The 21,470-nt window shown below is 47.0% G+C and overlaps 1 protein-coding gene across 1 annotated transcript in view; it reads right to left on the bottom strand.

Moving 5' to 3' along the window:
- The window catches only part of carmil2 (capping protein regulator and myosin 1 linker 2), a 72,976-nt gene that overhangs the window by 31,115 nt on the left and 20,391 nt on the right, over positions 1-21,470 (bottom strand). Inside the window, exons 14-28 of the mRNA XM_066685443.1 lie at positions 21,163-21,232; positions 20,944-21,025; positions 18,579-18,675; positions 18,260-18,314; positions 17,385-17,557; positions 17,229-17,297; positions 17,043-17,136; positions 14,654-14,752; positions 14,022-14,150; positions 10,771-10,884; positions 10,380-10,552; positions 6,227-6,314; positions 6,057-6,149; positions 5,545-5,611; positions 3,550-3,980 (exon numbers count right to left, since the gene is read on the bottom strand). Coding sequence (XP_066541540.1) covers positions 3,550-3,980; positions 5,545-5,611; positions 6,057-6,149; positions 6,227-6,314; positions 10,380-10,552; positions 10,771-10,884; positions 14,022-14,150; positions 14,654-14,752; positions 17,043-17,136; positions 17,229-17,297; positions 17,385-17,557; positions 18,260-18,314; positions 18,579-18,675; positions 20,944-21,025; positions 21,163-21,232 — 1,834 coding nt within the window. The remainder of the gene's footprint in view (positions 1-3,549; positions 3,981-5,544; positions 5,612-6,056; positions 6,150-6,226; positions 6,315-10,379; positions 10,553-10,770; positions 10,885-14,021; positions 14,151-14,653; positions 14,753-17,042; positions 17,137-17,228; positions 17,298-17,384; positions 17,558-18,259; positions 18,315-18,578; positions 18,676-20,943; positions 21,026-21,162; positions 21,233-21,470) is intronic.

The raw sequence follows: 21,470 nt of genomic DNA, 5'->3' as shown, positions 1-21,470 counted from the left end.
CACGCAGACACAGAGAGAACACACCACACTCCTCACAGACAGTCACCCGGAGTAAACCCACGCAGACACAGGGAGAACACACCACACTCCTCACAGACAGTCACCTGGAGGAAACCTACGCAGACACAGAGAGAACACACCACACTCCTCACAGACAGTCACCCGGAGGAAACCCACGCAGACACAGAGAGAACACACCACACTCCTCACAGACAGTCACCCGGAGGAAACCCACGCAGACACAGAGAGAACACACCACACTCCTCACAGACAGTCACCCGGAGGAAACCCACGCAGACACAGAGAGAACACACCACACTCCTCACAGACAGTCACCCGGAGGAAACCCACGCAGACACAGAGAGAACACACCACACTCCTCACAGACAGTCACCCGGAGGAAACCCACGCAGACACAGAGAGAACACACCACACTCCTCACAGACAGTCACCCGGAGGAAACCCACGCAGACACAGAGAGAACACACCACACTCCTCACAGACAGTCACCCGGAGGAAACCCACGCAGACACAGAGAGAACACACCACACTCCTCACAGACAGTCACCCGGAGGAAACCCACGCAGACACAGAGAGAACACACCACACTCCTCACAGACAGTCACCCGGAGGAAAACCACGCAGACACAGAGAGAACACACCACACTCCTCACAGACAGTCACCCGGAGGAAACCCACGCAGACACAGAGAGAACACACCACACTCCTCACAGACAGTCACCCGGAGGAAACCCACGCAGACACAGAGAGAACACACCACACACCTCACAGACAGTCACCCGGAGGAAACCCACGCAGACACAGAGAGAACACACCACACTCCTCACAGACAGTCACCCGGAGGAAACCCACGCAGACACAGAGAGAACACACCACACTCCTCACAGACAGTCACCCGGAGGAAACCCACGCAGACACAGAGAGAACACACCACACTCCTCACAGACAGTCACCCGGAGGAAACCCACGCAGACACAGAGAGAACACACCACACTCCTCACAGACAGTCACCCGGAGGAAAACCACGCAGACACAGAGAGAACACACCACACTTCTCACAGACAGTCACCCGGAGGAAACCCACGCAGACACAGAGAGAACACACCACACTCCTCACAGACAGTCACCCGGAGGAAACCCACGCAGACACAGAGAGAACACACCACACACCTCACAGACAGTCACCCGGAGGAAACCCACGCAGACACAGAGAGAACACACCACACTCCTCACAGACAGTCACCCGGAGGAAACCCACGCAGACACAGAGAGAACACACCACACTCCTCACAGACAGTCACCCGGAGGAAACCCACGCAGACACAGAGAGAACACACCACACTCCTCACAGACAGTCACCCGGAGGAAACCCACGCAGACACAGAGAGAACACACCACACTCCTCACAGACAGTCACCCGGAGGAAACCCACGCAGACACAGAGAGAACACACCACACTCCTCACAGACAGTCACCCGGAGGAAACCCACGCAGACACAGAGAGAACACACCACACTCCTCACAGACAGTCACCCGGAGGAAACCCACGCAGACACAGAGAGAACACACCACACACCTCACAGACACTCGAGGCTGAAAATAAACCCACAACCCCAGGACCCTGGACAGTATGACTCTGTCTGACATTTGATAATATCTACTATATATGTCATGCTTATTGTGCTTTACATTACAGTGTATACAACATTGTAAATAAGTTTATACCCTGAAAACCTGCTTATATTCTTAGCGTTCTTAGTGTACTGTGTTGTTTTTTGGCTCTTTAGGGCCCTACACAAATATTATCCTCTGACCCCTCCAAGATAGAGATTTGGGGGGGGGGGGGGGGGGGGGGGGCTGACTTACACTGACCACTGACTGGGAAAAAAACAGGACTCCAGAAACGGACACCTTATAAAGATAACAAGTGACACAGGACAGTATTAATAAGCAAAGGCATGCGTGTGAGCTCCTCCACGATACCAGAACCTGTCACTATGGCAACCATCTGACCAGTCACTAACCAGGAAACACAGCCATCAGCGCAAAAGGCAGATAATATGTGGGAAGGGCACAATACACACACACACACGAGCGCACAATGACACCGGTACAGAGCGAGTAACGGATTCCACACATCGATTACATCCTTTATTTTTGTACAGTCTAATACTATTGCTGTAAGTGTGACAGGGTACGGACAAGCACAATAATGACAGACAAATGATGAAATCTCTAAACACTGACCAACTGACTGCCTGCCTGCCAGCCCCACACACACACACACACACACACACGCCCACATCCACACACAGTCACGCCACATAGACATCTCCACAAGCGGAGCACTTTTCTCCCAACCATTTCATTCAATCCGAGAGGACTCACAGTAAGAACATGGAAGCCAGGGTATACACTGCAAACGGAAAACACCCACCACACACACACACCTATACAAAACAACACACAAAATACAAAAACAACCACCCTGAATATATATCAGACGGCAACAGATGCTGCTTTTGAAAACCCAATCACTGAGAGGAATGACACACACTGTGACTGATGCATAAACACATTCAGATCCCACACCCTGACACCATTCCATGGATCTGAGTGGATACACAGAGGTAGAGAAAGAAATGACAGGAAGAGACAGAGGGGGAAAGAGAGAACGAGTGAGAGATCAGCAGTAAGAGAGAAAAGGAGAGAGAGAGAGTGAGAGAGAGAGAGAAATCTCCTTGATTGTGTGAACGTTAATAATTAAGAGGATACAGCCATCACACCGAGAGGACGCGTCCACTGTCAGTGAAGAAAGACCGTGCCCTGTTCTGACCGTGCACGCACACACACACACACATACACACACCCAGCTGGGATTCTCTCTCTCTCTCTCTAACACACACACACACACACACACACACACACACAAACAGAGAGAGAGACTTCAAAAATGGCAACGATAAAACACACCCAAAATGTCTCTGGTTACAACAGCCACATCTCTCTCTCTCTCTCTCTCTCTCTCTCTCTCTCTCTCTCTCTCTCTCTCTCTCACTAAGCTGAAACATCACTCTGATAGAGACAGGAGGATATTTATGAAGAAAGGAACAGAGAGAATGAGAGTGAGACCCTGGAGCTGCCACACATTCCACTCACACACACACACACACACCAACAAGCATCTACACACACACACACACACACACACACCAACAAGCATCTACACACACACACACACACACACACACACACTGCCTTCTTTGACGCTGCTGCGGCTGCGGCTGCCTGCAACAACCTGAGCACCGCCATCTCCCTCCCTCCCTCCCCCTCTCTTTCTTTCCCTCTCCCCGTCTCTTACTCCCTCCATCCCCCAGCATCCCCCGTCTCCTTCAGCCTCTCTCTCCTGTCTCCATCTCTCTCAGTCTCTCACTCCCTCTTTTGCTTCCAGCTCCCATCTCCTGCATCCCTGCCTCTCCCTCCCATCCTCCCTCCATCCCTCCCTCTCTCTCTTTTCCTCCTCTTTACCTGAGGCTTGCTGGGCGGCTGCCTGTTGCGGCGGTTGGGTCTGGGCCGTGTGCGAGTGTAGTGCCTCAGCGTTTGGCCTTCGATGGGCAGGTCCATAGGGGGCCGAGTAGACGTGGGCTCCGGACGCCGGGGCTCTGTGCTGCTGCTGCCCGCCGCCGCTCCACAGCCAGAGCCGGCAGGCTCCACCCCCCTCCCCAGCCAGGCGGGACCTGATGTCCTGGCCCCGCCCACGGCTGCTGTGACAGACAGCCGAGAGCCTAACGATGTGCAGGACAAGGACATGCTCCGCCTCCTCTCCTCAGCTGTCAGCCTGGAGCCCTGAGACCCTCCCCCTCCTCCCTCTCTCTCCCTCGCTCTCTCACGCTCCTCAGCCTCCTGCTGGGAATGCGCACTCGCTCGAGCCTGCTGCTCGCCTTCCCCTTCCAACAGACCTGCAGAGAGGAGAGAGAGAGAGAGAGAGAAAAAGGAAGGAAGAGAGGGGGGGATGATAACACAGAAATAATGAGAGGACTATCCTGTCTTAAAATGTGCATATCTGAACAGAGAGCTAGAGGAAACAGGCAGGAAGAAAAGGACAGAGATACAGGGAGCTGTAAACAGGCGTGTCGCATCAGAGATGAGAAGAGGATGTGAAGGCAGATGAGGGGAGAGAATAAAGAGAGCAAGAGGGAAAGAGAGAGAGAGAGAGAGATGTTAGAGAGAAAGTCAGGGCGACTGCAGATTCAGGATGGCAGGAGGACAGAGGCAGACTCTAGGTGGAGTGTCTGAGCCTTTGCAAGCCGTTACCAAAAGAGCAAGAGGGTGGAAAGAGAGAGAGAGCGGTAGCGAGAGGCAGAAGGAGGGGTGTAGCACCCTGTTTATAAGCCAGGGTCCTCCATGCCTCACTTGCCCCCCTTTCTGCCTTAATCTTTGTCTCTCTCTCTCGCTCAATAAGAGACTCAGCGGGCTGCGATTAAAAAGGCTATGCTCCAGTTAGCTGCAGATCTCTGTCCGCTCCACAGCTGATCATTTAGGGTTTTTTCTTTTTTTTTTGGTCAAGGGGGTCTCCGACTAACCCTCCAATCTCGCAATCTGTCCCTGCCCCTCCTCTTAGTCCATTAAAAGCTACGACAAGGCAGTCAGGCAAGAAGAGGGAGTCCCAGGAGACGAGAAGGGGGATCCCCTACTCATACAAGCCATCCCTTCCCTGCTCATACATAAAGAGCAATTCACATTTACACAGACACGAGGAGGTACATCTGTGCACACTGTGGCTGTCCATTAAGGACACTGTTCTTTTTTTGTTGTGGCTGCTCTATTAGTGACCTGTCACAGAGCTTGTATCAGGGTCGGGTCCAACAGCAGCCTTTCGATCCCGCTCTTTGTTTTCAGCCAACACCAAACTGGATAATCAAGCAGGTCTCACATTAACTCTGACCTCCACAGCTGCTGGAGTCTGGGAGCATTTGCAGCAGCCAATTAGCAAAAAGAAATGTGTGACATCACCGGAATAGACCAATTAACAAGGAACGAGCCCCTTATATATGTATATATGTATTGTTCTTCAATTGTCCATACCTCCAGAACCATGCATGGATCAGACACGGCAGTGCTACAGACTGTAGATGTACGTACTTGTGTTACCCCCTACTTCCCCCTGTCCCTCAGCGCTCAGGACCCCCACAGAGCAGGTGTGATGTGGTGGTGGATCGTTCTCAGCGCTGCAGTGACACTGATGTGGTGGTGGTGTGTTAGTGTGTGTTGTGCTGGTGTAGAGTGGATCAGACACAGCAGTGCTGCTGGAGTTTTTAAACCCCTCAGTGTCTGGACTGAGAACAGTCCACCGACCGAAAACATCCAGCCATGTGTGTGTGTGTGTGTGTGTGTTCATTATCTCATACTTAGTTTTTATAGTTTGGTAAAATTAGTACTGAAAAGTACTGAAAAAGGCAGATGGTTGTAAATAATGAGACATATTCTGTGTTATCTGTCATTGCAAGGACATGGGAGACCTACTTTTGACCGAAGGGGCTGGCCGGATACTCCGGGTGCAGAAACTGTTCCTCCAGATGACAGGCACATACTGAAGACAGAACACGACATGTAATCAGTTTAATTACAACGCCGAGAAGCAAAAGCAGACAGACGTTCCCAGTTACAGTGAAGATAATGTTAAGTTTACGTAATTCAATCAAACAGCTAAGCTGTGATTTATACGAACCCAATCATAATCTATCCACGTTTATCTAAAACATGTGGCCCATTTGCAGTCATATAGTGTGAACACCTCTCAAATGACAAATGACACGGGGCGCAGTGGAGGGGTGCGTGGATGTAGAGGTGTAGAGTTACATCTAAGACACTTTTAAGGCATTAGCGATGATTTTTCTTGGAAATAATTTCTACATCTGTAATGTTAATGAACTAGGATGAGCTTTTAACTGATGACCCAATGATGCAGTCCTCTCATCCGTAGAAGCGTAACGGGGAAGGAGTGGTTGGACGAACAGAAACGTGTCCAAACTGACCTCGTCAATAGGGAACTCATTCTCCACCACCCTCAGCTGAGGCAGGTTGGTCTTACTGCTGAACGGCTGGGAATATTCCTTTAAATGCTTGTCCTAAAATACAAAAACATGATGACATAAGCACAAACAACACGCACTCGAAGTGTACAGTAACAAAGGTTAACACACACCAGTTTTTGCTGAGCCACTGACAAGTCCTGCAGAACTTCCTCAATGATACTCTCCACCAGAGAGACGCTGACTGACAGTTTCAGTTCACTGAGGGAAGAGAGAGAGAGAGAGAGAGAGAGAAGAGAGAGAGAGAGAGAAGAGAGAGAAGAGAGAAGAGAGAGAAGAGAGAGAGAGAGAGAGAGAGAGAGAGAAGAGAGAAGAGAGAGAGAAGAGAGAAAGAGAGAGAGAGAGAGAGAAGAGAGAGAGAGAGAGAGAAGAGAGAGAGAGAGAGAGAGAAGAGAGAGAGAGAGAGAGAGAGAGAAGAGAGGAGAGAGAGAGGAAAGAAGAGGTGGAGGAATTATTACTCAGAACAAAAGCATGACAAGAAACATAACAAGACGACAGTTATTCAATTTCCAGGCAACGTACATTAAAAGAAAATATGTTTTTTTTTACTATAGAATTCTAAACAGCATCAAATATCATACAAAGCTATAAAGCGTCATAAATTTCATAAACTGCTTGATATTTATGATAACTGAAGCAAGAGGGGCAGAGAAAAACAGGGTAGGGAATTAGACATGGATAACTGATACGGATTATACACATATATCAGGATCACACTGATTTCGGCAGAAAATTGCTTTTAAAGAATGATCGGTAGCACTTTACAGATCCCAAAGGAAACATAAGAAATCCTGAGAGCAGAGAGCGAACACAGCGCCCCCTCTTCACCACAAAATGATGCAGGTGAGGGACCCACGTTTGGTGAATTCACAGGAATCAGCAGAGCCAGAGTGCAGCCAGGACGAACCACCTTCATGACCGTAGTGTCCCGCTGCCAGGTAAGTGTCCAGGTTCATAGCCCACATTTCACACCAAAGTTGAGGTGGTGCAGGGTGTCTGTTTATTGTGATTCTCCACTGAGCTGTAATACATAGTATAGAGCCTCAACTGCTATTCCAGGCTCAGCACTGCAGCACCTACGTTCATTCATTCATTGTCTGTAACCTCTTATCCAGTTCAGGGTTGCAGTGTGTCTGGAGCCCACCTGGAATCACTGGGTGCAAGGAGTGGGCGCCTGGAGGGGGCACCAATCCTTCAAACAGACACAGGGAGAACACACCACACTCCTCACAGACAGTCACCCGGAGGAAACCCACGCAGACACAGAGAGAACACACCACACTTGTCACAGACAGTCACCCGGAGGAAACCAACGCAGACACAGGGAGAACACGCCACACTCCTCACAGACAGTCACCCGGAGGAAACCCACGCAGACACAGAGAGAACACACCACACTCCTCACAGACAGTCACCCGGAGGAAACCCACGCAGACACAGAGAGAACACACCACACTCCTCACAGACAGTCACCCGGAGGAAACCCACGCAGACACAGAGAGAACACACCACACTCCTCACAGACAGTCACCCGGAGGAAACCCACGCAGACACAGAGAGAACACACCACACTCCTCACAGACAGTCACCCGGAGGAAACCCACGCAGACACAGAGAGAACACACCACACTCCTCACAGACAGTCACCCGGAGGAAACCCACGCAGACACAGAGAGAACACACCACACTCCTCACAGACAGTCACCCGGAGGAAACCCACGCAGACACAGAGAGAACACACCACACTCCTCACAGACAGTCACCCGGAGGAAACCCACGCAGACACAGAGAGAACACACCACACTCCTCACAGACAGTCACCCGGAGCAAACCCACGCAGACACAGAGAGAACACACCACACTCCTCACAGACAGTCACCCGGAGGAAACCCACACAGACACAGAGAGAACACACCACACTCCTCACAGACAGTCACCCAGAGCAGGGCTAGAATCCAATCCAGGCCAATATCAAACCTCCCTTTTATTGCTAAGATTCTAGAAAAAGTCGTGTCACAGCAGTTGTGCTCTTACCTACAAAACAATGACATTCATGACATTTTTCAATCTGGATTTAGACCAAATCACAGCACAGAAACGGCTCTAACAAGAGTAACTAATGACTTACTCCTTTCACATGATAAGGGCTATATATCTATTCTGGTGCTGCTTGACCTTAGTGCAGCATTTGATACCATAGATCATGTGATGCTTCTTGATAGGCTGGAAAATCTGGTAGGAATAAAAGGATCTGCCCTCTCTTGGTTCAGATCTTATTTATCCGATCGTTACCAATTTGTTTATCTGAATAATAAATCCTCTAATCATACTTTAGTTAAATATGGTGTCCCACAAGGATCAGTGCTTGGCCCTGTATTGTTCACATTTTACATGCTGCCACTGGGTAGACTAATCCGTAAGCATGGGATTCAATTCCACTGTTACGCTGATGACACACAACTGTATATATCAGCCAAACCCAATGATGTTGCTTGTCTACATAAAATAACAATGTCTAACTGAAATTAAAGACTGGATGATGCAAAACTTTCTCATGATAAATTCTGATAAAACTGAAGTCTTGTTACTAGGTACAGATCCTCAGATACATTCACTCAGAAATGCTGCTATTAATCTTGATAATTCAACAGTAAAACACAATGCCATCATTAAAAACTTAGGTGTAGCCTTTGATTCGACTCTCACATTTGATACCCACATATCCAATACAGTCAAAACCGCCTTCTTCCACCTACGCAATATTGCCAAAATTCGGCATATTTTATCATTAAAAGATGCAGAGAAACTAGTGCATGCTTTTATAACTTCACGTCTAGACTACTGCAATGCGCTCCTGGCAGGGAGCTCGTGCAAAGCGTTACACAAGCTTCAGTTAGTTCAAAATGCAGCAGCCAGGGTGCTCACTAGAGCTAGAAAATTTGAACATATCACCCCAGTTCTCTCGTCCCTACACTGGCTACCTGTAAAATTTCGCATTGACTATAAAATACTCCTCTTAGCTTATAAATCTCTAAATGGTTTAGGCCCGCAGTATCTTACTGAACTTCTCATACCTTATCGCCCGTCACGTACACTTCGTTCACAGGATGCCCATCTACTCTTTGTTCCTCGCATTAAGAAAAACACAGCAGGAGGAAGAGCCTTTTCTCACAAAGCTCCTCAACTCTGGAATAGCCTTCCGGTTACTGTTCGGGGCTCAGACACACTCTCAATCTTTAAATCTAGATTAAAAACCTACCTTTTCAAACAAGCTTTTGGTTAATCACTCACCTTCAGGTTACTCCTTCTATATTGGTGTTCGGGCTGGTTTTCATATTATCACTGTTCTGTATTAATCCTGTCATATCACCATAGCTACAGCATTCTTAGTTAGCTTTGTAGTACCTGCCAACAACGCTGTCTGTCGCTGGGTTCTCTTGCCTGACCAGTGGAAGCTTTTTTCGCAGGACAAATTTCCCCGTTCTTTACCATGACCCTACTAACCTTTTGTATTTTTATTTGTTCCCTTTGTCTGGCTTTCTTTCTCCTGTCTCTCTCTCATGCTTTGAGATGTCCTGCTGCTCTCCAGGTTTTGCCCTGATCCAGCCCGTGTCCTGTACAAGATCCTGGCCTTGCTAAGACTCATACATCACTAATATCATCATCCTCACCATTTTCATTTCTACTTCTCCATCATCACTAATATACTACATTTATATTACTATAACCCCTTCACTTTTACTTCTGTTCTCTATTGTGTCTCCGGTGTCGACCCGAGGAGGATGGGTTCCCCGTATGAGTCTTGGTTCCTTCCAAGGTTTCTTCCTCGTGTGCTGAGGGAGTTTTTCCTTGCCACTGTTGCCCCTGGCTTGCTCATAGGAGGCTTGGACCCGGATCTCTGTAAAGCTGCTTTGTGACGACTTTTTGTTGTGAAAAGCGCTATATAAATAAAATTTGATTGATTGATTGATTGAATCCACTGTGACTGTGACACTACCAGCTGCGCCACTGTGTCGCCCTGCAGCAACTACACTATGTTTCTAACTTTCAACAGAGGATAAGAAAAAACAACCCTCCCTGTTCCTTTAACTGCATTTGCAACAGTTAAGAGACAAATATTATATTTCTCCATAAAGCTATAGATGCAGTGTTTACTTTTATAAATGTTTATGCACTGGTTTTGTCAGATAAGTTGATGTCAAACATTTGAAACATCCCTACACTGATTTTCAAAATGCATGGTCCTGGTGTGTGTGTGTGTGTCACCTGAGCTTTTCCCTGATGCTGTCCTCTGCCTGTTTCACTGTGCTGTTGATGAAGTAGGTGGCCTGTCGTGTTTTGTTGGCCACGCGGTTGGCAAGCTGCTCGCTGACACTCGTCCTCTGGACAACTCTGGGGCAGGTTGCCTGTGCAAACTGCAGCATCATCTGCGCCTGCTCCTGCGCAGACATGTCAAAAAAACAGCCAAACTTCTCAGACCACAGCAAATCACAGTGCAGTAAACAGTACTAAATCAGTCTTTAACAGGTATAGTCTTGTAGAGCTCTGGATTTTCCTGATGGAGGAACCGAATACCGCACTAAATCAATGTTGTCTTAAAATTACAATCTGTAAAGTCATATATATCTGAAAAAACTGTGAATACTAAGGGACAAACCTGGATCTCTTCAGTCAGCTCACTGGTTATAGCTTTGGCTGCATCATCCAGGATGTGCTGCACAGTGGCACCAGCAGAGGGCGACCTCCCCAACTCATAAAGTCTGGGTAGAGACTGAAGAGACAGGGTTGGTGTAAGCAAGTGTACGTTTGTTATGGAAGTCACCTGACATCCCTTGACTCCAAACTCTATATCACTATACACTGTCATATTAGACTAGTATCACCTCCTCGTTTGTACAATCACTGTCCATTCTCTGCACCACTGAAAATAAAGGAGCACTTTGTAGTTCATCTGTTGTTGTGCATACTTTTTTTCAAAGCTCTTCAAAGGTCAGGACCCCCACAGGACCACCACAGAGCAGGTATGATTTTGGTGGTGGATCATTCTCAGCCATTTACACGAATAAAAAGCATCATTCATTGGATGAGCCATTAGACTGAGGGCCTAAAAGGGACGTGTACAATGGGGCTGTATTTTAAATGGAAGACTTTGTTTGAGGAAAAAAAAAACGGCTGTTTCTATGCGGCTGAAGTTCAGTGTACGTTTTTATTCACTGTTTGAATTACCACAGAAACTCATTTGTAACTCGAGCTGTTTAGTTTTGTAGCACAGTTAGCCATCTCCCGAGTTTGGAGACATTTCCACTTTAAGTGATCCGAAACAGCATAAATAAGTCAATATTTCCCACCTATGGAGCAGGAATAGAGCAGTATGCTCAGGTCGGAATAGCCTAGCATATCGGACCAAGATACTTTTTTTTTTTTTTTTTACCAAATTACTGACACTGAGGCTTCACAAACACATTAGACACTTTCTTTCATTCATTATCTGTGACCCTTATCCAGTTCAGGGTCACGGTGGGTCCAGAGCCTACCTGGAATCATTGGGCGCAAGGCAGGAATACACCCTGGAGGGGGCGCCAGTCCTTCACAGGGCAACACACATTCACTCACACACTGACACTTATGGACACTTTTGAGTCGCCAATCCACCTGCCAATGTGTCTTTTTGGACTGTGGGAAGAAACCGGAGCACCCGGAGGAACCCCACGCAGACACAGGGAGAACACACCACACTCCTCACGGACAGTCACCCGGAGGAAACCCACGCAGACACAGGGAGAACACACCACACTCCTCACAGACAGTCACCCGGAGGAAACCCACGCAGACACATGGAGAACACACCACACTCCTCACAGACAGTCACCCGGAGGAAACCCACGCAGACACAGGGAGAACACACCACACTCCTCACAGACAGTCACCCGGAGGAAACCCACGCAGACACAGGGAGAACACACCACACTCCTCACAGACAGTCACCCGAAGGAGACCTACGCAGACACAGGGAGAACACACCACACTCCTCACAGACAGTCACCCGGAGGAAACCCACACAGACACAGGGAGAACACACCGCACACCTCACAGACAGTCACCCGGAGGAAACCCATGCAGACACAGGGAGAACACACCACACTCCTCACAGACAGTCACCCGGAGGAAACCCACACAGACACAGGGAGAACACACCACACTCCTCACAGACAGTCACCCGGAGGAAACCCACACAGACACAGGGAGAACACACCACACTCCTCACAGACAGTCACCCGGAGGAAACCCACACAGACACAGGGAGAACACACCACACTCCTCACAGACAGTCACCCGGAGGAGACCCACACAGACACGGAGAGAACACACCACCCAGAGCGAGAATCGAATCCACAACCTCCAGGTCCCTGAAGCTGTGTGACTGCGACACTAACCTGCTGCTCCACCATGCCTCCCACATTAAAATCATAAAAGGACTTGGGGTTTCAAAACAGATGAGGTGTGGCCCCAACTAAATTTGCCACAGGTGTCACCTTTGGCCTCCTAAGTCTTGGTCCCTCCCTCCCTCCCTCCCCTCCACTTAACAGCTGAGGTGTGGTGAATGTACCAAACAGGAACACACCTGATTTTACTGTTTAATGGAATGAAAATAATACCCCAATCATGGTGTATAAGGTTGGACACCTCTAGTCTATTTGAAAGGTATTTTGGGTTGAGCATTATACTACTTCCACCAAGGCCTTCACCCTATTCTGAATATAAAGCTATGTTCACACCTGCTATTAACAGCTATCTTCATCTAAGAGCAGATGCAATGTTTAACTAACAACTAATAAATCAAAATGAAAGAAGATGAATAAAGAAGCCATGCAGTGCAGCTTTGTTCCTCCCTGCTCTGATGTTACAGTTAATTAGGCAGTGCTTTGTTGCTGTTGGGGTTACACTGGGAAACGTTGGTGTTCATCTGCGTGGGCCTAGTATCCACTCGCTGTATCTGTATGAGTTTCCTTATTTAGCATTAACAAGCTCTGTGTTTTATGAATGCTCGAGTCCCTGAAGGATCTCTCACCCACTCTTCTGATTCCTAACAGTTTCAGAGATGTAGAAATGACAACTACTTAACACAGGATGAGAAACGAGGCAATGACAAAGCATCATCCGTGTGTAATGTAGGCTACATGAACCCCCTTCCTCTCCCCATCCCCCGCTGAAGTGTGACCCCTTTTTTCTTTGGAAGAAGAAGACAAAGTAGTGATATATGTTAATGTGGCACACAAAGTCCTACAGAATGAACGGTTGAACAGCATTCATACCAAGAATCTGAGTGTGTTCAGGCTACAATGATAATTCAAATTCATTCAGGCCAGTTCTAGCTGTCACATTAATGCAAATGTATTTTTATTACCTCTTCACCATGATCCCAGTACTTAGCATTGTCCACTTATGATTAGATCCCACAAGATATAAATGAATGCTAGACATATTTTAATGCTAGAATAAGGACACACTGGTGTTGGTGGTGGCGGCACAGTGGCGCAGTCACACAGCTCCAGGAGCCTGGAGGTTGTGAGTTCGATTCCCGCTCCGGGTGACTGTCTGTGAGGAGTGTGATGTGTTCTCCCTGTGTCTGCGTGGGTTTCCTCCGGGTGCTCTGGTTTCCTCCCACAGTCCAAAAACACACTTTGGTAAGTGGATTGGCGACTCAAAAGTGTCTGTAGGTGTGAGTGTGTGAGTGTCTGAGTGTGTGTGTGAGTGTGTGTTGCCCTGTGAAGGACTGGCGCCCCCTCCAGGGTGTGTTCCCGCCTTGTGCCCAATGATTCCAGGTAGACTCTGGACCCACCGCGACCCTGAACTGGATAAGGGTTACAGATAATGAATGAATGAACGGTGTTGGAGGTGAGATCGTACTGTAATGGCCGTCCTGGCATGTTGGAGAGCTTCCTCTGCAGACAAGATATCACTCTGGACTTCCTGGATATTGTATGACGAAAGAGGCCTCATAGTCTCCTGAAGCTTCTGACAGACATGATGCACTATCTGAGAGAGAGAGAGAGAGAGAGAGAGAGAGAGAGAGAGATAACATTCTTTTACACTGATCATCCATGAAATTAAAAGGATCTCATTGTTTCTACCCTCATTGCCCATGGTATCCCCTCTACTGATCGTACAGGAGCATATTCTACATTTACAGACTGTAGTCCATCGGTTGCTCTGCATACTTTGCGAGCACACTTTGACCCTGTTCTTCACTGGTCAGGACCCCCAAACATCAGGTGTGATTTGTGTGGTGCATCTTTCTCAGTGCTACAGTTACACTGACGCAGTTTGAGTGGATCAGACACAGCAGTGATGCTGGAGTTTTTGAACACTGCGTGGACTAATGTCTGTATTTTTAGAACTACCCACTGCACCTGCATGTTTAGTGAAGGTGATAAAATGGACACAGAGTGTAGAAATTCCTATACTGGGATCCTGCTCCTAGGTGATTTAATTTTATATAAAAATGAATGGATAAAGGAAGCCGAAGAGCTTGAAAAAACCTGTTCCGAACGGTTCGTCTTCAAACCCTGCTGCAGAGTCAGCATTTCTTCAGGTGCCGTGCATGTTCTCTGACTGTTCCTGCGTAAGCACGCCTGAATCTGTGGAGAAACACACACACACACAGTGAGGATAGAATAATGGCTTCGTGAAGTGACCTTGGATTAGAGAAAAACCCTATAAAGTGAAACTAATCACTATAATTAATGTATACATTGACTAATGTGATTCAGAGATAATAGAGTAATGCGATTAACTTGATTAATGATTAACACTCCAAATTTAAGATTTTTACACCCTACTGATGCCACAGGACACTGCAGGCTTCCTTTTATTAATGAGAATGCAAATGCGAGCTACAATCATGGAGTCACTGTTGCTCTTACTAGACATAGGTGATAAATTCATAACTGTGTTCACCCTGTGGAAATCTCAATTGTTTTAATGTCAACCCTCCATTTAACTGATGAAAATAATGCCACTGAATTAATGAAAGTAATAAACAGACACTCAATGTACATTTGGCAACATATGAATATCACAATTTCCACTGCTTTTGAAATGGAACACGTGAACGTCCTTGAGGTAAAGTTTAGAAGAGACTGCGTCATGAAGGGTCCATTACAAACGAGGGAAGCGCAGGATGTTTTATTCAAATAAAATAGGGACCATGAATAAGAAAGAGACCCAAATAAGTCAACAAAACCCAGACTAATAACTGAGACAGAAAAACTAGACCATGACAAACCTAGAACCAAGGACAAGACAAAACTAGAAAAAAGTCAATCAAAACTCACATTTATTAGAAACCAAGATAAAAAAAATAATCTAAAACTAATGACAGCAGAGACGGACTACTGCAACATAAGGACAGAGAAGAAAACTACACAAAGACAAAATACATGAACAGGAATTCATTCATTCATTATCTGTAACCCTTATCCAGTTCAGGGTCGCGGTGGGTCCAGAGCCTACCTGGAATCATTGGGCGCAAGACGGGAATACACCCTGGAGGGGACGCCTGTCCTTCACAGGGCAACACACACACACACACACACGGACACTTTTGAGTCGCCAATCCACCTACCAACATGTGTATTTTTGGACTGTGGGAGGAAACCGGAGCACCCGGAGGAAACCCACACAGACACAGGGAGAACACACCACACTCCTCACAGACAGTCACCCGGAGGAAACCCACGCAGACACAGGGAGAACACACCACACTCCTCACAGACAGTCACCCGGAGGAAACCCACGCAGACACAGGGAGAACACACCACACTCCTCACAGACAGTCACCCGGAGGAAACACATGCAGACACAGGGAGAACACATCACACTCCTCACAGAGAGTCACCCGGAGGAAACCCACGCAGACACAGGGAGAACACACCACACTCCTCACAGACAGTCACCCGGCGCGAGAATCGAACCCACAACCTCCAGGCCCCTGGAGCTGTGTGACTGCGACACTAACCTGCTGCACCACCGTGCCGCCCTCATGAACAGGAAACGGTCTGGAAATAACTTACAACAAAAATCATCATTAAACCCAGACAGAGACCATTATAAACTAAAGATACACAAATGAGAAACACGAAGACTCAAGAAGACAAACGCATCGAAAGAGATCTGTATCATATGGTTTATTTCCACTGCATGGGATCATCTCGACTCGACTCGACTCAAAGTTTTTGCCAGATTTTCTCTGCACCTTTGATTAATCACCAAATCCACGAGTCAGTGAGTCTCCCCCAAATCACACAGTGTCACCAGCCTCAGGAGGATGGAGTGGTTCGTTCACGATGTCCGAGTTCAGTCCACCACTTCTTTTCAAACTGCTGCTAACATAGTGCCACTAAAGAAATGGAGGTATATTGCCAGCCAGAAAGAAGGGGCTATCAAACCTTCCCAGGAAACAAAGCCAACTGGGCTCACAAAGATCCCCAGCATGGGACGACTGACCAATGAGACCAGATGACTGATGGGATTCTGATCAGAGAACAGGGCCAAGGTTTGTTTGCATCGTGACTCAGTGAACGCAGCCAAAAACGCATTTAATGCTGAAGCTAATTATTCAATAAAAAAATCCAAATTTTCTGCTGTCGTTACAACTGTATTTTCGAGAAAGAATGTTTAAAAAATGATGGCTGATTACAGCTGCCAGTGCCTCTGTATGTGTGTGTGTGTGTGTGTGTGTGTGTGTGTGTGTGTGAGGAGAGTACGTGATTTTGCACACTTTTAAAAGATGCTGTGATCGAAAAAAGGTGAGAAACCCTGTTTACAGAACTAACCCTTAACCCGAGTCCCAAATGAACATGAATATTACTAAAAGTTTCTTCTCTTCAGCGGAACCCTGTAAGGAATTGTTGGCCATCTTGTGCTAACCTTCTGCATCGCCTCCTCAGTCTTCTCTGGACTGGAGCGGTAAGACTGAGCCATATCACTCATGGGAATGGACATGTTCTGTAGTGTGGTGTTCCTTCAAAACACAAACACACCTTGTTTAGAATCAGATGAAAATTCACAGACTAATTAAAACACAAACGCAGCACCTCTCACACCCAAACACACCTCTCCAGTGCGTTGGCGACATCCATAAACCCTGTAGCGGTCACGTTATTTCTGTCCCAGACCAGTGTTCTGTGCAGAAAACATGGCATAAGAGAAATAAATAACACACAAGACAAGATAATGTGCAGTGAAAAGGCTAATGGACTGATATGGTACTTGAGTTTGGTGTTAATCATGAGGGCCTTGGCTAGCATCTTGGCTCCCGTGTCTCCGATGCAGTTGCCGCTGATGTCGATCTTGGAGAGACCAGAGTTGCTGCCCAGGCTGTTGATGAGGATGGTGGTACCTGTCTTGAGTTTGGAGTCACACACAGATAGAGACTCCAGGGGCTGTCAGGAGAGAGAAGGGGAAGGGAAAAGGGAATATGTCAGACTGTTGGCGAGACTTACATCCACAATTCTCATAAACCCCATCTTATATAACTGACCTAACAGTGTAGCCGTGTGAACAAGGATACGAACCTCTGTCCGATTTCCCCAGTCCAGTTTTCAGTGATAATCTGGATGAACCTGCACTGTGACCTGACGTACGGCGACTCGAAAGAGAGCTGCGGTTGATTCGGTTTTAATGAGAGCTGCCTCTAAGTCGGAGCTGGGTAATTAACAAGGCGGGTTAGCCTCCGCGGAGAGGGATTGTGGGTAATTAAAACCGCTGCTTCGCTGGAGGGAGGAGGGGTGGCTGTCTCAGAGGACTTTCCCCTTTAAAGCCATTCTACACACACACAGTCACACAACCGATATATCACAGAGACAACACCTCGTCTGTTATCATACACAACTCTTCTGTAGGTCGCGGCAGCTCTGAATGCACGGTGCCGGCGGGGGGCATGAGGTCATGCTTTGTGTTAATAACGATCCCAGTAGGAGGCAGCTATGACTCGAGCAACATTATGAACCTCTCTGAATCTCCCTCCCGTCACTGTAATGATATCAAAGATAATAATTGCTGGTGTGTGTGTGTGTGTGTGTGTGTGTGTGTGTGTGTGTGTGTGTGTTAAATTGTTTCTCCTGATGAAAATACCCATTACTCACACACTCCTCCTCCTGAATGAGCTGTACAATTCTGTGCAGAACATCCGTTAGAGCCCTGAGAGACAGAAAGCATAGGAGACCATCAAATGAAACATTTGGAGCCTATGGAGGGCAGATAAATGACTGGGTGCATATGTGGATGGATGGATGAATATGTGGTGATACGGATGATAGAAGGAATAGGTAAATGATGGATGGACGTGTGGATAGAAGCATGTATAGATGGCTGGTTTTATAAAAGAAAGGAATGGATGGATGGTGTATGGACAGACGGCTACGTGAGTGTACGATTCAATTATGGAGACATGGATGGACTCACCTGGACTTCATGGCGAAGTTGCGTCCGAGGGCCAGGTGTTGTATCGAGTGACTGCGGCCAATGGACAGCACCAGAGTCACCATGTCATTCTCAAAGCCTGCGGGACAAAGAGGTAGGAAACACTCAGATGGAGTTTAAAGCGAATACTGTTCATTTGTCCTCGGAGATCAGAGGAATTGCCTCTCTAGCCCTGTTCATACTGGGCACAATGGGGTACACAGTGCATCTCCGAGACACAACAGCGGTCCCTTCAGAGGTGGTCTGAGGCACATCAGGCCACATCACAGCTGTAACTGTAACCTCGACCAAACTATTGGAACGTGAGGAAGGACACTGAGGACATTTCTGTCTGAAAAACAAACTGGTCTCTTGAAACCAGTTCATAACACTACGTGTGAACAGCAATGGGTTTTGCCAGTCCCTTTGAGTGGATGAAGCAAGATGCACTTTAATGCCAGATGTGAACAAGGCCACTATTCTTTAACTGACTGGTTTTGATTGTGAGTGAATTCCTCGCTCTCTCACTCTCACCCTACACAACTGACATATTAGTTTAAAAGCACTGACTAATGCTTAAGGCTTCAATGGTTAAAGTCTACATGCTACCCATTCAAACCAAAACCCCCGCCCCCACAATGTGTTTTTGACCTCCAAAGCCCTTTAAACCTGTGAACCATTACTCACACTCACCCAGTAGCTCACATACACTCACCCTGTCATTCACACACACACACAGTCTCACACACACACACACACACACACACACACACACACACACACACACAGTCACTCACACCTGTGTATAAAATTCATATTTTCCTCTGTCTTCACTGTGGACCTCCAGCTGTTCCTTTATTCAAACAACAGATTGAATGCCTTCAATCTACAGGGTGCAAAAATTAAGCCCCTAGAAACCAGCGATTCAGTCATGGGGCCTGAACACACACACACACACACACACAAATGTCTCTGCTATCGAGTTCACAGTGCCAGAGTAAGCACACAGGAGCTGTGATAGCCCTCCAAATCCACAGAGACCGCCCACAGCACACAGTGTTTGACCTTGTCTCTCGACACAGAATGAGTGTGTGTGTGTGTGTGTGTGTGTGTGTGTTCTTTCATTTCTGCCAAAGTGTAATATTTGAACAATGTTTTTGTGGTCAGTTTGTGAACAGAGGACTCTGTTGACCACAAAAGAAGCTGCACACACTTTGAAAGAATAAAATAAGGGAATAAAACGACCCTGTGCTCGGTCTGGCAGGTGCTTAAGGAGTTTCTTTTGCAAACACGTGAATATAAAGTAGCACCAGTTTGCCTCAACTGTGCTAGAATCCATAGATAGCTTTTGGAGTGCGATGAATCCTGTAGCACATTCTCTTCCAGAATTATTCACGACTCCGTGTGTTGGATGAGGTAAGTGTCTTGGGAGATACACTCTCAAAATACGCAGATACGGAAGGAGAATAATTTGTGCCTCTGTTCCTCTCTGCACCTCCATTTTCGATATAATTTATCATCTAATTCCAACTCAGATCCAGTGCAAACGGGAGACGTATGTGCTGATAGGACAGTAAATGGTTTTTAATATGATCTCATTTTTTAATTTGATCTCACCATGTGCTGCTCACAAATCATTTTCGCGCTGGAAACATGTCTAATTAGTTGGCGAAGCCCCAGTGACAGTAAACAAGCAAAAAACAAAGTGGCTCGGTCAGACATACTAGGCTACCTCTCTCTCTGCTCACAGCGGCAACCTTAATATTTCAGTACTTCTGCTGTTGGACTTAGCAGTATTTGTGAGCATATCTGCACTTTAAAATGACCTCCTTATTTTTCGTCAGAGACAGTAGCTCATCTGTCGCTGCACAGTGTGTGTCGCTCGTCCTCTAGTCCTTCATCAGTGACACAGGACGCTGTCGGCTGGATGTTTTTGGTCGGTGGACTGTTCTCAGTCCAGACACTGAGGGGTTTAAAAACTCCAGCAGCACTGCTGTGTCTGATCCACTCTACACCAGCACAACACACACTAACACACCACCACACCTGCTCTGTGGAGGTCTTGGCCATTAAAGAACAGGGTAAAATGTGGCTAACAAGGTACGTATAACAGCAGATGGACCACAGTGTGTAAAGTGCTGCTGTATGGTCAGAGGAGCTGAAGCATTGGACAATGAAGGTAGAGGCAAGGAGGTACTTTCAATGATGGTTAGATTTAATTAAAAGCATTAAGTGCTGAAGTCACTCTTTAATATTATGAACGAAGCAGTAGAGGAATAAAGAAGGCAGAGAAAGACAAAAAGACAAAGAGTAAAAGAACAGTGATAAAATGAGACAAGCATTTAGAAGAATACAATAGAGGAGGTACCGTTGTCGGACAGATCCAGGCTGCAGATGGCCTTGGTCTCAAAGATGTGCTCCTGAATTACCTGAGCTCCACTGGACCTCAGCTGCACACACACAACAAAACACACAATCCAATCAGCAGCACCAACATGGCAGCTGTGTAGGTATTGTGGCTGTGTTATTTGTAATAAGATTTAAATATTGTGTGTGTGTGTGTGTGTGTGTGTGTGTGAATGCATACCTCACAGCTGCTGATGTCCAGCTCCAGTTCAGTGAGATAACTGTTGGTGGCCAGACCTTGGAGCAATAACCTAATAGAACACACACACACACACACACACACACACACACACACACACACACACACACACATATATATATATATAAGCAGTTTGAAGCACCATATATTGAATCATTCATCATTCACTCTTCTTCTGTAAGGGCTTCAGCCTGTTCAGAGTCATGATGGGTTTTTTGGCTGCCCGTAATAACTGAGCGTAAGGAAGGAACAGACCCATCACAGACGGATGAATCACAGCATTCTCATGT

The sequence above is a fragment of the Hoplias malabaricus genome, chromosome 11, assembly GCF_029633855.1.
Source record: "Hoplias malabaricus isolate fHopMal1 chromosome 11, fHopMal1.hap1, whole genome shotgun sequence".
Taxonomy (NCBI): domain Eukaryota; kingdom Metazoa; phylum Chordata; class Actinopteri; order Characiformes; family Erythrinidae; genus Hoplias; species Hoplias malabaricus.
The sequence above is the reverse complement of the archived record's forward strand: the minus strand, read 5'-3'. Positions and strand labels throughout refer to the sequence as shown.